The sequence below is a fragment of the Eptatretus burgeri genome, chromosome 8 (genome assembly GCF_056783735.1).
Source record: "Eptatretus burgeri isolate ZD-2024b chromosome 8, Ebu_testis_v1, whole genome shotgun sequence".
NCBI classification, from domain to species: Eukaryota; Metazoa; Chordata; class Myxini; order Myxiniformes; family Myxinidae; genus Eptatretus; species Eptatretus burgeri.
In genome coordinates, this window is record NC_140968.1 from 98,607,727 (window position 1) to 98,628,605 (window position 20,879).

Here is a 20,879-nt window from a genome sequence, read left to right on the forward strand (position 1 = left end):
TATTACATCTAACGCACACCTTTGATTCTCCCACTAGACAAAAGGAAGGGACCTGTCTCACATGTACTTAACGGAATAACTGACTTGGGACATCTGTATGTGTGAATGCATATGGTTTCCAGATCCGTAACAATATATATATATAATTTTTTATTTTTTTTTTCGGTAACCTTTTTGATGCAGGTCTTTTCAATCATCTATATCCATATCCTGGTGGAGTAATACATTTTCCTCAAGTTATGCTTGTTCTGAGGGTGGTGGAGAAGATCTTGACTGTAACTTGAACTCTGCATTGTGCTAACTCGGGTCCAGTCATTATTACTCTCGCTGAAAGGGTGGGTATTTCGTTTGGGCCTGACTGGCTGTTTATCCACACACAACTTTCGTGTTTTTCTTCAACTGCTTGTTTTTCACCATATGTGCAACTACTCATGTAGAATGTTTTAATTATGACCTCATGGGTCACGTGGTGTGGCAGCCATGTTGGAAAAACTTTGGACCTCTATCTCTGAAACCGCACCAACGAAAAAAATCAAAACTTTGCACACGGCAAGTACTCGGGGAATGTGTGATGTTTTGATGATGTCATAAGTAACTTCGTTATGACGTCATCATTGCTTATGTAGAACGCTACATCTGATCAATATGAATTTTTGAGGGTCGGCTCAGGATAAAATGGTCCACAAAAAAAAGAATTAATTGGTCATGTGATTTGGCTGCCGTACATTCTTATTGACCTTCAGCTTTGGGAGTTTGAAAGACTGTCCTCTAGTTATGGAAGCATTGAGCATCTTTCAGGTCTCAATCGTGTCTCCGCGTGCACGGCGATAGATTCGTCGGAAGATTCAGTTTTCTCAGTCTTTCCTCACAAGTGAGGACTTTAAGGAATGGGACCACCCATGAAACTGGGAAAGATTATACGTTGCTAGGAAAGACGATGCAGGACGGGAATTCCAGAGTTGTGGTGGGGAAATGTGTGGGGAAAAAATGGAGGAATGTTGTACACTGTGTTAAGTTGAGAAACGTAATACTCTGTGGGGGTGTGCAGAGGCTGCCAAATGTGTAGATGCATTAAAGTATATAAATGAAGGACAACTCGTGAAAGGCCCTTTGAGCATCTTCCATTGTAGTACCTGGAGAAGACACAATGGTGAACTGAGAAAGGTTCCAGAGATGATGCCCAATCATGGCCGACCAGGTAAACAACTCGTTCTTAAATTCTGTCAGGAAGGAACAGAAGATGAGTCGGAGCACCCACCCAGATGTGACGACAGTATTCCATGACGAGGTGTGGTGGTCTTGTACAGGTGCAGTGAGGCTTTGGTAGGGAAGTATCAGTGAGCCTGATGCAAGCAGCCAAGTTGCTGGGAAGCTCTTTTTGGCAATGCCAGAAATGTACTTATCGCAACCAAGGCAAGAAGTGATGTCGAGACCAAGAAGACAGGTGCCATCAAGTTTTTTTTTTTTTTTTTTTTTTTTTTTTTTTTGTAGTGGTGTTTGGTCCATAACCAGTGAGTGAGAAAGAGTAGTTATCTTGACCTGGACACAGATAGCAGATGGGTCTTCTTTTAATTGATGCTGATGAACCAGTCTTTTTTCCAATTTAATGGCATTCTCAAGGTCCTGAGTTAGATTGATGCTGGCTTGAAGGCAGTGATGCATGCAGGGAGCAAGAATAAGTAGTGTACATGGTTGTTGTCAGCAAAAATGGCTAGCCAAGATGAAATGTTGTCAGGCAGCTCATTTATGTAAAGTAAAACAAAGAAGTCCCCAACATTAAGCCCTGGGGAGCACCTGTATTAATATTATGGGCTGCAGTAGTTGACCCTCATGCCACAAAAATTTGGTGATCTGTGAGAGTCTGAGATTATTGCAAGCAAAGGCTCAGATATACCATATGACTTCAGGTTGTGAATGAGACCCTTCTGCCAAACTTTAACAAAAGCTTTGGAGATGTCAAGGGCTACAAGTCTGGCCTTGCCACGTCGGTATATGGCCTGGTTCACGTGCTCAGGTTATGAGGGAAAGAACTAAGAACATCACCAGTAGACCAGAAATGATGGAATCCATACTGAGCACCAGTTATGAGATTGTGGTCTTCTCGGAATGTCGTGACTTGCTAGTTGACGAGGCATTCTGCATTCATAGGCACAGTTTGTACAGTTTTGAGAGAATGGGGGACAATCCTGACAAGCACATCTTCAGGACAATTGCAGGGATACGATCTGGGTTCCTTTTGAAATATCCAGGTAGTGGATAGGAGGGATGATGACAGTGGATATATTGATGTCAGTGGTATAGGAAATTGGGGTTTGAAGCCACCTTGTGCTCGGAGGACTCCAGAGTTCTGGGAATGCTCCCAGACCCATACCTTTTGAGATGAATATAGGTGTCTTGAGGTAATAGACGTCTGACTTAAATGACCTAAATTTCCATTTAGACATTAGTATTTTCCTTAGTTGACCCATTGTATGGACTGGATTCTGGGGAGAGATCCAGGAGTGATGCAACGTTTGGGAATGTCAAGATCTCTGACCTTGATTTCGCAGATGATGCAGTCATCTTTGCGGAGACTCTAGATATCCTTTTGGGGGCCCTTGACGTGCTGAATGAGGAGTCGGAGCTGCTGGGAGTATGGGTTTCCTGGGTCAAAACTAAGATCCAGGCTTTCAATGACATCTTGGATACTGCGATCCTGAATGTACCTGTTTGTGGTAAGGATGTTCAGGTCATGGAGAGATTCACTTACCTTTGTAGTCATATTTATGTCTCTGCTGGCTGTGAGCCCGTGGCCAACACACATCTGGGTCGGGCCTGGGAGTCATGGGTTCACTGAATCATGGGGTGTGGCGCTGTCAGTACCTATGCAGGCGAATGAAAGTCTAAGTCTTCAGGTCCTTGGTGTTTCCAGTCTTACTCTGCAGATGTGAGATTTGGACTCTGACCAGGGATCCGAGATGGAGACTTAATTCCTTTGGTGCCAGGTCTCTTCTGAGACGTGAGTTGCTGGTTGACGAGGCATTCTGCATTCTGCATTCATAGGCACAGGTTGTACAGTTCTTTTTTTGAATAAGGCTCACTTGTCTGCATAGGTTTTACATTTCAGCTGCTGCTCCTCATAGGAGCTATCGCTGGTCGGACTTTTTGTCCAGCGAGCGGTTGCTGAGAGAGACTCAAATGAGATTTGTTATGCATAGTCTGTGAGTGTCAGCTTCGGCTGTATGGACATGGGGCTCCTTTTTCTGATACTGATCCTGCTCACCAGATGCTCTCAGCGAGGGAGCCATGTGAGTGGAGGCCAATGGGCTGACCACATGCCTCGTGGTTGCAGCAGGTTGATCGGCATCTCACGAAGATGGGGATGGGCCAGGCATCTGCCTGGGGAATGGCCAGATGGAGGCCCCTGGAGTACCGGCGGAAAGTGGACGCAGCGACGCGCTGTTCTGGCGATCTGACCTATGCAACCCTAAGCTTTTGATAATGACATACCAAGACTGGCAGATATATTGTTGTGGAGCCGGGTGTCGACAGTGAGCACGACCGCTAGGTGGAGCAGTAGAGTCAGCTCCACCGAACACCCGGAATCTGGATCATGCTTCTCGGAGAACTCTGAAAGGCACGGGTCCCTTGCAGGACCGTGAATCGCCAATAATTCAACTGCGTGGGATATGGTTAATTGCCAAACTTCAATATACCTAAAAACCCACACAGCAAAGCTACCGGGGAATGCACACCCTCGACGGAGCTCGAGCGGGAAGAGCCGTTACCGTGCGTTACCTGAGCGGATGGTTACCAAGACCCGTCGGTCCAAATACACAATTTACCGTTTCCCAATTTCCAAACACGCACCGTGCTAAGCCAATGAAAGAAGCACAGAAACAAGCTGGTACATTCAACAATAGGGGTATTTATTTTACAATAATCGGGGAGGGGAAGCACACAAAGAGCAGAGTTATCACGACTATAAGAAATGCAATGTACAATGAGCCAAGAAAGCATTTACACAGTTGTTACTTAGAGACGGGGCCAAGGGCACACACACGCACACACAAATGCCCAGAAAGAGATGGACCTCATCAGCTCGGAGGGAAGACGGGCTGAGGGGAGAGAAGCGAGCTTGGACCTGTCCACCTCGTGTGGTTCTCGATGATCTTGGGGTAATGGGACTCGAACCCGCAACACGAGGCCACTCCAAGCACCAGGTACAGAGGGTAGTGTCGGGCGTTGGCACGCTCCTCCAGCTCGCAGGCAGGTGGCACGAGATGATCTCCCCAGTTGAGATTGTCGACCGCCTGCAACAATGCGCCAGACGAGATGCCTCGGATCCGCGCGATGCAGTCGGCCGCAGACCCGGACAGAGACGCGCGCTCGAGCAGACTGGACTGAGACGCGCACTCGAGCAGACTGGACTGAATCATTCGTTGCTTCTCCTTTGTCGCTTTTCTTTTGGGGTCCGTCCGCTTCTGTGGCCTGCTCCCATTGGGTGGACCGCGTGTCGCGGCTCCGCCTTCTTGCCAAGGACCGCCCCGACTCTGGTCTGCTCGTCACCCATTGAGCGGAAAACGACGCATACCCTTATTTGGCGCGCAGCTGAAGCAAAACGCTTTGTGACCATATACGGTGCGAAATCCACACCGAAACGCACACCACCTGAGGCATGGAATTCCAGACGCGCGCATGCTGGCGAGCGCGAAGAATGTCGAGAGCAGTGTTGTTGTGGTAGGTGATGTAAAATGTAAAAATCTTATCTATCAAAATAACTCCGCAGCGCACATACATTTCATTCCCATTCGACTCTGAACGGGACCCTAACTAGAAACACACACTTACCGATATAACTGAGCTATAAGGACGCTGGCTGTTGTGTGCAGTAAGCTTCCAAATTCGTAACAATATAACACCAGCATTAACTGCCACATATGTGATAAGCCTCTGATAGATCCATCCTTTCCAACATCCCTGCAACTATCTTCAGTGTGTCGCAAGAGTTGGATATTGACCTGTCCAACTATTACGCAAAATCACAGGCAGAGCACCAGAAATATTGTATTACGGAGCATATCAATATGGGGAATTCTTATAAATTTACCAATCACCCGAGTCCTTCAAATGATAATGATTTGGTGAGATTAAATTAATTTGGCACAACACCTCACCCTAAGCAAAATGGCCATTTATTCAAAATATATAGAAATAGCAATATCAATGCCGAGTACTACGTTGTTCAACGTTCCAATAAAAATAGAATTTTTTTTTTAACAAGGGTGTGTTGTCCATATGAGAGTAGCATCTGGGGGATACGATATGCCTGATTTAGGGTATAATTGGTCATTTTCAATAAACCTACAAGACCTTGAACAATTGAAACATTCTCGCAAGGAAGACTATTATCCGCTCAGCAGAGCCAATGAGATTTGTGGAAGCACAATTAGCAAACAAGGAATATAAGATTTTTATCAGAAAAAAAATCGATGAAAGCCTCACCTATGGTTTATTTTATGAATTCAAGAGAAACACAGTTGTTTGTAATAAGTAAGGGTTTTCAAACCGATATGATGATGGGAAGATGGGGTGGTGTTGCATGTTTTCACCTTAATATTTCGTATATTGCAAAAGAATAAAATACATATAATACATGGCAGGAGCGAGGAAACTCTTCAACAAAATTATCATTTTTGTATCCAGAGCAATGAGAATGAGTGATTTAGGTAAAGGAGAGAAAACTTTGAGATTAGGAAAGCTGAGAGAAGAGTTTGCTAAAAAGGAGAAGGCTTTAGCTGATGGAGAAGATGTAGATACAACTTCAGCATTTGTTAATCTTAATCCTAAAAAATGACAGAAGAAAATTATTTGAGAAATTCGTATCGTAAGCCTTCATGAAAGTATGAAGATGCTACTTTGCATTATCCACTTTTGCAGAGTGAAGATCCAAATGTTTATGTTGAAAGCAAAAAAGCTTCTTATAAGCTGTATGAGTTAAATTAGAATGATTCATTGTGCTAAGTGCAGAAAGAAAACCGAGACTAGAGATATCACTATTCTAAAAAGTAAAAATAATAGTTAGACAGAAAGGGATATGTACAGTGTGTGGAACTAAAAAGAGTCAATTCATTTCGAAGCAGAAATGTAGAGGAGATATACAGAAGCTTCTATCAGCAGATAATTTACAACGACTGTGATTCCTGGGGAATTACATCTACCAGGGGTATTCGTTCTGTGGTCCTGGCACAAACCTGGATAAGAGATTAGACGAAGCCGACAATCCCAAACCTTGGTCTAACCCTCTAAATAGGGTTGATGAAGTGTGTATGAAGCACAATATTGATTAAGGGAATAGCACTACTTTGGATGAGAAATGCAAAGCCGATAGAGAAATGTTGTATATAATTTGTCTTTGATACGAAATCAAACATCGAGAGAGAAAGTTGATAGATTTATCGTGAATAAGATGAGGTTAGGACTTGGTGTTTCCACTTTAGCGAAGCAAAAAAAAAAAAACAATGATGTCATTAAGCCTGTAGAGAAATTAGCTGATGAATTACATAAACTGACGATTACAAAGTTTAAAAGAAGGAAGGTTTATTCCAAAGAGGTTGATTACATTTGGTCTACTGACTTAATTGAACTTAGTAATAACAGGGGATATAAATATGCTTGAACAGTTATTGATTTGAGATCTAGATATGCCTGCGTTGTTCCTTTGAAAAACAAAAGGGGAAGTACTCTTATGTTAGTCTTCAATGGGATATTTAGTAAAAGTAAAAGGAAGCCAAAGAAATTATGGATTAATGAGGGAACAGAGTTCCATAATGGAATATTTATGGCTTTTCTGAAGGCCCGTGGTACTACATTGTTCAGTACCTTTAATGAAGGAAAGACTGTTGTCATTCAGCGTTTTAATCAAACTTTGAAGGAGAGATTGTACAAAAAGTTTACTCATCTCGGCCATTAGAAATCGGTTTCTATCATACAAGATGTTGTCGATGCTTACAATGACACAGTTCACTCCAGAATAAAATTGAAGCCCTCAAACTCAGAAACATTCACAAAATTAGAATATGAACAAGAAATTAATTTGAGGAAAGCAAAGTTTAGAGTTGGCGATATCGTACAAATCCACTGTTGGAAATCACATTTTGAGAAGGGGTATATTAAGAGATGGACGAATGAGTTATTTAAAATCATTGATGTGCTCGACACAGTACCCTTGACTTTAAATTATATGATCTGTACGGTGAATAAATCTTGGGTTTGTTTTATGCTCAAGAATTACAGAAAACAAACTTTGTGACAGAGTATGATCCAGTCGCCACCTTTGACAGCCACAAGAATTAAAGCGTCCAGTGCCACTTGGCTTTTACCTGGTGCCACTGGGCTTTTACCCGGTGCCACTGGGGTTTTTACCGGTTAGTGGCAGCCCACTCTATCTCAGGAAGCTCTAAACAAATTTTTTCCCACTCCCCATAACATTTTTCGTAGGTAGCCCTTCCCTACATGTGTATGTAGTGGAGGACCTGCCAGAGCTCCTTCGCTTCTCCTGCTGATGGACCAGTATCTTCGAGAAGAATTGCATCAAGGATCTTGAAAATGTGGTAAGGGTAATAACGACGGTTCATCCGCTTGGTGGGTCGAACCCAGTCCCAAATTTTCATGGTTTCCGAGAAAAGATTTTTTGCCTGTTGGCAGATCAATTCATGAAGCTGCGGGGGAGTGGGGGGACAATACCCGTGAGACGCCGCATAATAAGAGGGGAGTTTTTATTCAGATCCGTTTACCAGATTTCTTTCAGTATTGCTCGGATGTCATCAACTGTGAGTCGGCGATGGGTTTTCTCATCGCGCTGAATGATTTCCCGGAGTTGCTCCAGGAGTTTTTCTCCATAAGTATTATCGGGGTAATCTTTATCTCCGCGCTCCTCCTCCAGCTCTCAGGCTAAGATGTGGCCCATCCAGAACTGAAAGTGGTGATTCGGGTTGAACGATCCCAATTTGACCTTCTGCCACTCCTGGAAGTATAACTGTGCTTTATCGAAGATGGTTCCTATTAACTCTCGGACCTTTCCGCACTCGGCGCAAGTCAGCTCTGAAGTATCGGCGTTAACCGACATCTCGACGTGACAGTCCAAACAAATGTTGTACTTCCTTCCAACGGTTGCGATGGAGTGCTTGACGGTCATCGTGACACAATCAATGCCGTGCTTGGTGTATTGGTTGAGCAGTGCGGCCCCTTTCAGTTGGTTGTGGTCGCTGAGTCCCAACTCCACCTGAACTCGCCGGACAAGGTAGTCGAGTTCGCCGAGAAAGTTTTTGGAGGCAATAATTTGATGGAACTCATCCTGAATGATTAGGCATCCTCTTTCTCCGGTGGTGGCTTGGAGATGGAGATGACTGGTGTGGAGGATATACCTCAGGCGGATGGCTTTGAGCTCCTTTTTTTGCTTTGTGAAAGCAAAGCGTTGGCTTGGCTATCTCTAGTTTCTTTAGCTTCAGGCCGCGAGATTGAATTTCATGGTAATGTCATGCCTTGTATCTTCCATGGTAGCCATGTAAAATGGGTCTACTAAGGAAAATATCAATGTCAAAATGGAAACCTGGATGGTTCAAGTCAGACCTCTATTACCTCAAGATGCCTATATTCATCTCAGAAGGTGTGGGTCTGGGAACATTCACAGAGCTCTGGAGCCCCCCGAGCACCAGGTGGCTTCGAACCCCCATTTGTGTGCCATCACCAAATACCGATGGGCTTGGGAGCCAATTGTGGCTTCAGCGCTCGGTGGATAACGAACGGTTGGCTTGGCAAGCGATAGCAAGCTGATTGCCGATGGAACACACCCCTGCTGGTAATCTCAGGCGAATTATTACTTTTCTTTGTTATCCTTGTGTTTTCTTCCTTTTCTCCACCTAACTTAGGGCGACGCGTACAATTCAAATTGATTTTAGGACCACTCACAGATATTGTTGGTTTTTGTATTCCAGATATTTTTGCTTCAGACACACGATCAGTTTCTCGCGTCTCGGCCGCAACCTCGGCTTGCTGAAGTAAATCGTACGCTCTGACGTCAGCGCGCGAGTGCCCTGCGAACTGAAGTAAATCGTACGCTCTGACGTCGGCGCGCGAGTGCGAGTGTTTGCAACCACGAGCGCCGGCATTGAATGATTTATTTGATGTACATGTTATCGTGTTGAACGTTTGCGATGGTTCAAAAGCATTCATCGGGGTCAGATCGCAGACGTCGGTAGCTTAAGTCCATACAATATCCATGGCGATGGACTTGTACACAGGTGATGTTTGTATCTTACGAATTCCTCTCAGCGTTTACACCATGACGACGACGGGAGCTCACGTTAACTTGCTGATGCGATGCAGTGTTTTGAGAGCATTTCTTATTTAATATGAAACGACGTATAACATGTCGCCCCCCCCCTCTCTCTCTCACCCCACAGAAACCATAGACAGGTAAGCAGTATCGTGTGTGGTGTGTATTATCTTGTTTAATTCCCCTGGGTTCGTGTGTGGTGGGTTCGTGGAATTCAATCTGCGCAGAACGCGCTTTATTTATTATTTATTAATGGAGAAGCTTGGTATTTGGTTTGACATCTTCGGGTCCGAGTTAAAATCCCTGTCAGGCGGGTTCACTCAGCCCGTCATTTTCCTTCCGAGGTCGGCGAAATGAACACCGGTTCACTGGTGACGGGGGCACTGCATCAGCGGCACACCCGCGCTTCCAGAAAATGATGCAACCAATCAGAGGCTGCACATGAATGAATGAATGAACGAATTATTATTTTTTTTTAACTGGAGTTGTTTAAAAACAAACGAGTTGCGTGAATTCAATGTGATAAACGATTAAATAAAACCCTCCTCGGGGTTCGAGTGCGTCGTGAACGGCCAAACAAACCTGAGGTATTTCAAATAAATAAATAAAACCCACCTCGGGGTTCGAGTGCGTCGTGAACGGCCAAACAAACCTGAGGTATTTAAAATAAATAAATAAAACCCACCTCGGGTTCGAGTACGTCGTGAACGGCCAAACAAACCTGAGGTATTTAAAATAAATAAATAAAACCCACCTCGGGTTCGAGCACGTTGTGAACGGTAAAACAAACCTGAGGTATTTAAAATAAATAAATAAAACCCGCCTCGGGGTTCGAGTACGTCGTGAACGCTTAAACAAACCTGAGGTATTTAAAATAAATAAATAAAACCCACCTCGGGTTCGAGCACGTCGTGAACGGTAAAACAAACCTGAGGTATTTTAAATAAATATATAAAACCCGCCTCGGGGTTCGAGTACGTCGTGAACGGTAAAACAAACCTGAGGTATTTAAAATAAATAAATAAAACCCACCTCGGGGTTCGAGTGCGTCGTGAACGGCCAAACAAACCTGAGGTATTTAAAATAAATAAATAAAACCCACCTCGGGTTCGAGTACGTCGTGAACGGCCAAACAAACCTGAGGTATTTAAAATAAATAAATAAAACCCACCTCGGGTTCGAGTACGTCGTGAACGGTAAAACAAACCTGAGGTATTTAAAATAAATAAATAAAACCCGCCTCGGGGTTCGAGTACGTCGTGAACGGTTAAACAAACCTGAGGTATTAAAAATACTTATATAAAACCCGTCTCGGGTTCGAGTACGTCGTGAACGGTTAAACAAACCTGAGGTATTTAAAATAAATATATAAAACCCGCCTCGGGTTCGAGTACGCCGTGAACGGCCAAACAAATCTGAGGTATTTAAAATAAATAAATTTTAAATAAATAAAGGTATTTAAAATAAATAAATAAAACCCGCCTCGGGGTTCGAGCACGTCGTGAACGGTGAAACAAACCTGAGGTATTTAAAATAAATAAATAAAACCTGCCTCGGGTTCGAGCACGTTGTGAACAGTTAAACAAACCTGAGGTATTTAAAATGAATAAATAAAACCCGCCTCAGGGTTCGAGCATGCCGTAAACGGCTACACAAACCTGAGGTATTTAAAATAAATAAATACCAGTCTGGAGACGGCAATGGTTCACGAGCAGTATTTGACGATGTAGATTGTTTCAGAAGTCAAGGATGAGACGATGTGATAATGTTTGACGAAGTTATAAAAATGATCAACATGATGTGGTACGAGTGACAGGTTATTAGCTGCAAAATGTCGAAAACTCGGTTTCGTTCAACAACTTTCAAAATTTGACCTTTACATAACCTTTAAAGGTTACAAAACATTGTTGTGGACATTAAAATAAGGAAACAGGATACGTGCTATAGCTTATTGGAGTTATTTCGTCGAAGAAGGTTGAAAACCCGGTTTGATTCCCACAACTTTGAAAATTTGACCTTTGTGAACTTTAAAGGTCAAAGGTCAAGGATTATGACCTTTGGTGCAAAACTTCCTCTGGAACATTCCAGGAACAATATAGCATCATATAGGCTATATGGCATTTCACACTCATCGGATTATCCATACTTTGATGAAATCAGCGTAAAAACAAACTTGAAGGGGGCGCCACGGGCAAGGTGTTCGAGATAGAGCAAAATGATTTCAAGACTTTAGGTGGGGAATGCCCTCAAGATTATGCATAAAAATATTGTCATCCGAGCTCTCAAAGTTTGGGCAGTCGTATGATTTTTATGTGAAAATTCGCAATTTTCTAAGTTCGTGACCTTGTGACCAAAATGAAAAATCGAGCTCCGTGGGGCTATGCAGGTGCCATTGGGCTAAGCAAGTACCGAAACCCTTGCCAGATTCGACAAACCCCTCGGAGAAGATGGATTTTTATGTCAAAATTCGCAATTTTCTAAGTTCGTCACTTTGTGACCTTGACCTTGGGACGAAAATGAAAAATCGAGCTCAGTGGGGCTATGCAGGTGCCATTGGGCTAACCAAATACCGAAACCCCTGTCGGATTCGACAAAACCCCTCGGAGAAAATGCAAATTGAAATCGGCTACCCCCGAAAAACACAAGTTTTTTGGGCGTGGCTCCGCCCATAATGGGCGGACCATGCCCATTCTCAGGAAAGCACAACTACATCATGATATAAACCTCCCACCAAAATTTCATCAGGATCGGATCAAAACCCACGGAGCTATGCTCGGGACAGACAGACAGACAGACAAGCCGGTAGGCGGACATGGGTAGTCGACTACCCAATAGAACCTGACGCGATGGGCCCGTTCGATAGGGAATGACCTGAGGATTAAGCACAAGAAAATTCATGATTCCAGCTTCAAGGGTTAATGCTGCAGATTGTTTTTTCGTTAAAATACCCCCACATTTAGAGGTTTTTCGGCCGTTGCTCGGCAACGGAGGGGTCCAAAGCAACGGTTCTTTCTCACATATAATTAGGACATACCATGAACGTACCATACCTGTTTCATGTATATCTGAATCATAGTCTCCGAGATATAACGAACTTCGTTTTTTTATTGTTTTCGACCAGGGTTCATTCAAAGTCTATCTTCTCCAACAGTTTTCATAGGATCGGGCTGGAAATTTTTGACAATATGGCTGAATGTACTGCCCACAGTCGCTCGTGGCCCGATTTTAGATTTTCGAAAAAATTACTTTTTTATGACTTTTTGAAAATTTCAAAGTCCCCTTGCTCGGCAACGTTGGTGTCCATAGCAACGGTTCTCATTTGCACACAACTCGGTCATGGTATGAACCTACCAACCAAGTTTCATAGAAATCGCCATTGTATTAATGGAGCACTAGACCGAACAGACAGACAGATGACAAGCCGGTAGGCGGACATGGGTAGTCGACGACCCAATAGAACCTGACGCGATGGGTCCGTTCGATGGGGAATGACCTGAGGATTAAGCACAAGAAAATTCATGATTCTAGCTTCAAGGGTTAATGCTGCAGATTGTTTTTTCGTTAAAATACTCCCACATTTTGAGGTTTTTCGGCCGTTGCTAGGCAACGGATGAGTCCATAGCAACGGTTCTTTCTCACACATAACTTGAACATACCATGAACCTACCATACCAGTTTCATGTATATCTGACTCATAGCCTCTGAGATATAACGAACTTCGTTTTTTTATTGTTTTCGACCAGGGTTCATTCAAAGTCTATCTTTTCCGACAGTTTTCATAGGATCCGGCTGGAAATTTTTGACAAAGAGGTTGATTATAGTGCGCATAAAAGCCTGGAAGCTTATTTTTGATTTTCGAAAAAAGAAATTTTTTATGATTTTTCAAAAATTTCAAAGTCCCGTTGTTCCTTAGCAACGAAACTCAAACGCGCACACTCCCAGCCAGTATGGCACCTGTTCACCAAGTTTCATCGAAATCGTTTGCTGGTTTGTGCTGTGGAGCCTCGCGTTGCGCACGCGCACACACACACACACACGCACGCACGCACGCACGCACGCACGCACGCACGCACGCACGCACGCACGCACGCACGCACGCACGCACGCACGCACGCACGCACGCACGCAAATGGAAAACCCGACAATAAGGGTAGGAAAAAATCTCAAAATTTTTTTTTTTGATATTTTTTTTTCGACTGGATCGACTACCAAACAGACAGACAGACACACTCCAATAACGAATATAGTGGTCACTTATTTTTTTTCGTGAAAATATTTTTTTGTGAACCAATAAATAAAACCCGCTTCGAGCACGCCGTGAACGGCTAAACAAACCTGAGGTATTTAAAATAAATAAATAAAACCCGCCTCGGGGTTCGAACATGCCGTAAACGGCTAAACAAACCTGAGGTATTTAAAATAAATAGATAAAACCCGGCTCAGGTTCGATCACACCGTGAACGGCTAAACAAACCTGAGGTATTTAAAATAAATAAATAAACCCCGCCTTGGGGTTCGAGCACGCCGTGAACGGCTAAACAAACCTGAGGTATCTATCTATAATTCCAGCAGTGTGTGTGTGTGTGTGTGTGTGTGTGTGTGTGTGTGTGTGTGTGTGTGTGTGTGTGTGTGTGTGTGTGTGTGTGTGTGTGTGTGTGTGTGTGACCGCTGTTTCTCGACAACCACTGGACCGATCTAATTGAAACTTGCCAGGTATATGACTGGGGACCTGAGTATGTGCCTTTTCAAGGTTTGATATAATCGGACAAGTGGTTCCGAAGTTATGGCCAAGTTAGAGCGCGTTCCCCATTACGGGTTACAACGTACGGACTTCCAGATATTGATGACTTACTGTATTCGAATAATTTCTCGATTTCTTATGCGCATTTATAGATAAACACAATGCCCCAATCCAGTCGTCGTTTACGAGAGCGAAGGAACGACCTGTGTGTTTTTTTTTTTTAATTTTTTTTTGCATGTACGGCCACGCATATACGGTTATGCGAGAGCAAAGGAACGGCCTGTGTGGTTGTTGTTTCTGGCACGCGGTTTGAAAGTTTTTTTTTCTTTTGCACCTATGGCCACGCACGTACGGGCACACACTAGTTTAAAATAAATAAATAAAACGCGTTCGTTCTTCCTCAATGAAAATCGACAAGAAAATGAAACCCACGACGGAACGTGTTTTATTTATTTACTAGCCGAAACCCTGTGACAGACGGATTCCGTTCATTCAACCACCCTCACCAGCTCACCCACACTCGAGGGACATGGACTGGACAGGGTGTGCTTGCCCCCGCCTACTCATCCCCCGCCCCTGCCCCATTCCCCCCCCGCCTCCCACCCCCCGCCTTCAATTTGCTTACCCCCGCCCAAAAATGTAATTACCCCGGCCCCGCCCCCGCCTCTTCACTCCTTGCCCCCCCCCCCTGTCTCAACCAAAAGTGTTTATTCTGCTTCAGAGTTGAAAGTTGACTATTGCCACTATGTGCGATGCACTCTTACAGGTACGAAGTTTCTTTCAGTCCAGGTCACAGTTCCGAGAAAAACGTGACGCGACCGCTCGGAGGAGCACAAAATTGGTCCTTCAGTCTTAATATATAGAAGATACAATGTTTCTTGTTACATTTTTTGTGTCAAATTCACATTCTGAGGGAGTCAGCATGTGCAGAAGAGGGTTTTACATTGCAGACGCTATTTTGAGGATTGGAATTGCACCTCTCAGCGGTGACGGTCTGTTGACGACAGACGTAATGACGTCAGCAAATGACCAATGATGTCATGACGTCCTTGCACCTCTCAGCGGTGACGTCACACGTCGCCATGTAAACGAATGTAAAACGAAAAGTGTTTATTCTGCTTCAGAGTTGAAGTTTGACTATTGCCACTATGTGCGATGCACTCTTACAGGTATGACGTTTCTTTCAGTCCAGGTCACAGTACCGAGAAAAACGTGACGCGACCGCGAAGAGGAGCACAAAATTGGTCCTTCAGTATTGATATATAGATGCCTCCGCAGGGTGTCGGAGGCATTATGTTTCCGGGTTGTCCGTCCGTCCAAATTTTTGTTTATGCGATAACTCAAGAAGCAAATTGTAGAATTTCATCAAACTTGGTAAAAAGGTAAAGCAAGACAGGGCAATTAAGTGATTAGATTTTGGGCCAGATGTGATAAAGGTCAAGGTCAAACTCTGAAATTTTACTGTTTCCACCCTAACTCAAATATTGGACAGAATTTCATCAAACTTGGTACAAAAGTAAAGTTAGAAGGGGCAATTAACTTATTAGATTTTGGGCCAGATATGATAAAAGTCAAGGGTAAAATATGTCAATACTCAAGTGTTTGTGCGGGAGAGCAGAGGCATACCCGTCGACTGCGCGCAGTCGAATTACTCTAGTTTGTTTTTGTTTCTTATTATCTATCTATCTATTTATTTCCTCACGCCTCATGTTCGTTGGGCCCTTCACGCTGCGCTGGAGGCTGAAAGCCAAAACTGCGGACGAAGCGTCCAACGTCCAACCTGACCCTGTGGTTATTTACTTGTTACCCTCGCCTAAGGAGACAGAGGGGATTATTGCGTTTGGCTCCGTTTGTTTGTTTGATACTTTGCGAAAACATTTTTTCGCCAACTTTGTTCATGTGTGTGTTTGTCACACGATGTTAGCCACAGTTTTCAAGCAATCGTGATGAAATTTTTTGTGTGTGAAAGTGATCGGCCAAGGACGGCAACACGCTTAATTTTTGTTGAAGATCCGAATCCGGATCCCAGAATCTTTAACTGATTCTTCACCAAAAACGATATATAGCATGATATCTCAAAAAGTTATGAATGGATTCACACGAAACTTGGTGGACAGGTTGAGAGTGCCACTAGAAAGAATTGATTCATTTTTGGTGAAGATCCGAAACTAGATCTGGAAACAAGAATTATTTAATTATTAACTGATTCTTCACCATTGAGAGATGGGGCTAAAAATGATATTGCATGATATCTCAAAAAGTTGAGGACGGATTCGGATGAAATTTTGTGGACAGGTTGGGTGTGTGAAAAGGACTAATTGATTCGATTTTGGTGAAATCTGAATCTGGATCTGGATTCGAGAATTTTTCAAGTCGTTCTTCACCGTTGAGAGTTGGGGCCAAAAATGACAGAGAGTACAACATTTCAAAAAGTTATGGATGGATTCACATGAAACTTGGTGGACAGGTTGAGTGCCACGAGGAAGAATTCATTCATTTTTGGTGAAGATCCGAATCCAGATCTGGAAACAAGAATTATTTAATTTTTAACTGATTCTTCACCGTTGAGAGATGGGGCTAAAAACGATATATAGCACAATATCTCAAAAAGTTATGAATGGATTCACACGAAACTTGGTGGACAGGTTGAGAGTGCCACTAGGAAGAATTGATTCCTTTTTGGTGAAGATCCGAATCCAGATCTGGAAACAAGAATTATTTAATTTTTAACTGATTCTTCACCGTTGAGAGATGGGGCCAAAAACGATATATAGCACAATATCTCAAAAAGTTATGAATGGATTCACACAAAACTTGATGGACAAGTTGAAAGTGCCACTAGGAAGAATCGATTCATTTTGGTGAAGATCCGAATCCAGATCTGGAAACAAGAATTATTTGATTTATAACTGATTCTTCACCGTTGAGAGATGGGGCTAAAAATGATATTGCATGATACCTCAAAAAGTTGAGGACAGATTCGGATGAAATTTTGTGGACAGGTTGGGTGTGTGAAAAGGACTAATTGATTCGATTTTGGTGAAGTTCTGAATCCGGATCTGGATTCGAGAATTTTTTTAAAGTCATTCTTCACCATTGAGAGACAAAGTTGTGGACGAGTTATGACAAAACTTGCTGGATGAGTTGGTTAGGTGACGAGAACAAGCCGATTCGATTTTGGTTCAGGTCCGGATTCAGATCCGACCGATCAGTGTGATACAGAATTTAAACTGTTCAGCCTGGCAGAGGTATGCGCTCCACCGAGTGCAGTTCTGTTTCGCCAAGTGTCTCTCTGAGTTATTTTTCCCTCTGCCAAAGGAGAGGGCATTGCATTTGGGTCCATTTGTTTGTTTTATTTGTCTGTTTGTTTTTTTTGTCCACACAGAACTTTCATGTTTTTCTCCGCAACCGCTTGTCAGATTGAGACAATTTTCACCATTGATGTGACTACTCGTGTAGAATGTTTTAATGATCATTATGCCAGCGTACGTCACGTGGTGTGGCAGCAATGTTGCAAAAACGGGAAAAATTTGGACCTCTGCATCTCTGAAACTGCACCAAGGAAAAAATTGAAAGTTGGTTCGTAGCAAGTACTCATGGGGAATGCGATTTTTTTTTTTATTTTTTTTTTTACGATGTCATAGGTGTCCTCGTTATTACGTCATAATTGCATATGCAGAACGCCACATCCGATGAGTATGAACATTTTTTGAGGGTCATCGAGGGATAAAATGGTCCACAGAAAAAAAAACTTAATGACGTCATCGGTCACGTTATTTGGCAGCCATATTGTTGTTTTTTTTTTCTCAACAAGAGAAAAAATGGTCTCAACAAGAGAAATGTGGAAGAGCAAATGGTGGTAGAGTTTGCAAAAAGAATGGAAATGGCAGTGGTAAATACGTATTTCAAGAAGAAGGAGGAACACAGGGTGACATACAAGAGTGGAGGAAAGTGCACACAGGTGGATTACATCTTAAGCAGGAGATGTAACCTGAAAGAGATTAGTGACTGTAAGGTGGTGGCAGGCGAGAGTGTAGCTCGACAGCATCGATTGGTGGTCTGTAGGATGACTTTAGAGGTGAGGTTGAGGAAGAGAGTGAGGGCTGAACCAAGGACCAGATGGTTGAAGCTGAAGGAGGAAGACTGTTGCGTGAAATTTAGGGAGGAGGTGAGACAGGCGTTGGATGGTGGTAAAGATGGGTGGGATGATTGGGCAATGACAGCAGAAGTTGTGAGGGAGATAGCTAGGAAGGTACTTGGTGTGACATCTGGACAGAGGAAGGAAGATAAGGAGACTTGGTGGTGGAATGAGGAAGTACAGGAAAGTATAAGGAAGAAGGGGTTGGCGAAAAAGAAGTGGGATAGTCAGAGAGATGAAGAAAGAAGGCAGGAGTACAAGGAGTGGCGGCGAAAAGCAAAAAGAGAGGTGGCAAAGGCCAAGGAAAAGGCATATGACGAGCTGTATGAGAAGTTGGATACAAAAGAAGGGGAAAAGGATTTATACCGATTGGCAAGACAGAGGGACCGAGCTGGGAAGGATGTGCTGCAGGTTAGGGTGATAAAGGACGCAAATGGGAATGTGCTGACGAGCGAGGAGAGTGTGTTGAGAAGTTGGATGGAGTACTTTGAGGAGCTGATGAATGAAGAAAATGAGAGAGAGAGAAGGTTGGAAGAGGTGGAGATAGTGAATCTGGAAATGGGGTGGATCAGTAAGGATGAAGTGAGGACTGCTATGAAGAAGATGAAAAGTGGAAAGGCGGTTGGCCCAGATGGTATACCAGTGGAGGCATGGAAGTGCTTCGGAGAGATGGCAGTGGGGTTGCTAACCAGATTGTTTAATAAAGTCTTGGAAAGTAAGAGGATGCCGGAGGAGTGGAGATTAAGTGTACTGGTTCCGATTTTCAAGAATAAGGGTGATGTGCAGAGCTGTGGAAATTACAGAGGGATAAAGTTGTAAAGCCACACCATGAAGTTGTGGGAAAGAGTAGTGGAAGTTAGGTTGAGAGGAGAGGTGACGATCTGTGACCAGCAATATGGGTTTATGCCAGGAAAGAGCACCACTGATGCGATGTTTGCTTTGAGAATGTTGATGGAGAAGTATAGGGAAGGCCAGAAGGAGTTACATTGTGTGTTTGTGGATTTAGAGAAAGCTTATGATAGGGTGCCAAGGGAGGAGTTGTGGCATTGTATGAGGAAGTTGGGAGTGTTGGAGAAGTATGTGAGGATCGTGCAGGATATGTATGAGGACAGTGTGACAGCGGTGAGGTGTGCGGTAGGAATGACGGACCGGTTTAAGGTAAAAGTGGGATTGCACCAAGGATCGACTCTGAGCCCTTTCCTGATTGCAATGGTGATGGACAGGTTGACGGACGAGATCAGACTGGAGTCCCCATGGACTATGATGTTCGCGGATGACATCATGATCTGTCGGGAGAGTAGGGAGCAGGCTGAGGCGAGCCTTGAGCGGTGGAGGTACGCACTGGAGAGAAGGGGAATGATAGTCAGTCGGAGTAAGACGGAGTACATGTGCGTAAATGAGAGGGAGGATGGTGGTATGGTGCGGTTGCAAGGAGTTGAGGTGGGTAAGGTGGATTGGTTTAAATACTTGGGATCAACTGTCCAAAGTAACGGAGAGTGTGGGAGAGAAGAGAAAAAGAGAGTGCAGGCAGGATGGAGTGGGTGGAGAAGAGTTGCAGGAGTGATTTGTGACAGAAGGGTAGCTGCAAGAGTGAAGGGGAAAGTATACAAGACGGTCGTGAGACCAGCTATGTTGTATGGTTTGGAGGCGGTGGCACTAACAAAAAGACAGGAAGCGGAGCTGGAGGTGGCAGAGTTAAAGATGCTGCGATTCTCGTTGGGAGCGACGAGGATGGATAGGATAAGAAATGAGTATATTAGAGGGACAGCGCAGGTAGGACGGTTTGGAGACAAAGTGAGAGTGGCGAGATTGAGATGGTTTGGACATGTGCACAGGAGGGAAACGGAGTATATCGGGAGAAGGATGTTGAAGATGGAGCCGCCAGGCAGGAGGAGAAGAGGAAGGCCAAAGAAGAGGTTCATGGATACGGTGAGGGCGGACATGCAGGTGGTTGGAGTGTCAATGGAAGATGTGGAGGATAGAGCGAAATGGAGACTGTTAATCCGCTGTGGCGACCCCTAACAGGAGCAAGCCGAAAGAGGAAGAAGAAGAAGAAGAAGATGTTGTTTTTTAAACCTTTAAAAAATCTTCTCTGAAGTGGCTGAACAAATTGAGGTGAAACTTTACACAAGTGTTCCCCAAGCCATGGGGGTACAAGTTTGTTAAGGAATAATAGATAGGTCACATGGTTTAGCAGCCACATTGGATTAAAGAAAAATATTAAATCATGTTTTCTCTGGAAATGCTTAATCAATCGACATGAAACTTCACATTTACGATCTCGTAATGATGGGAATACATGTTGTAAGTTTCAACTTCATCAGCTGCATGGTCTGGCAGCCAGAATTATTTGATTTTTTTGATATGGGTTCTTTTGGGTTTTTTTTATTTTATTTTTTTCAATAAGGCTCACTTGGCTGTGCCTGGATGGGTTTGAGGTTGGAGGAGTAGCAGCTCAAATGTGAATCCTACCCAGGTTACCCCTGATGACTTCATCTTTACTTTTTGCTTGTTCGCGTTCCTTCTGATTACTCCATTGCAGGACTTCCATTTGATTTGAATTGAATTTATTTTAATCCCATTCTGAATTCAATTGAATAATAATAATAAACGTCATGGGTCATGGTCAGGGTCAGGTGTCCAATCAAAGCGGGGTTCCATCAAAGCAGGACGTCTTGGTTCCC

The 20,879-nt window shown here is 43.7% G+C and overlaps 1 protein-coding gene across 2 annotated transcripts in view; it reads left to right on the plus strand.

The window, feature by feature from the left end:
• Nucleotides 1–9,081: 9,081 nt before the first annotated feature.
• The window catches only part of LOC147022361 (vacuolar protein sorting-associated protein 4A-like), a 64,923-nt gene continuing 53,125 nt past the window's right edge, over nt 9,082–20,879 (plus strand). For both annotated transcript variants that reach the window (XM_085893196.1, XM_085893195.1), the window contains exons 1-2: nt 9,082–9,281; nt 9,444–9,456. Coding sequence is in view for 1 of the 2 variants with exons in the window: in XM_085893195.1 (XP_085749321.1) it covers nt 9,260–9,281; nt 9,444–9,456 (35 nt within the window). In the remaining variant the exon portion in view is untranslated. The remainder of the gene's footprint in view (nt 9,282–9,443; nt 9,457–20,879) is intronic.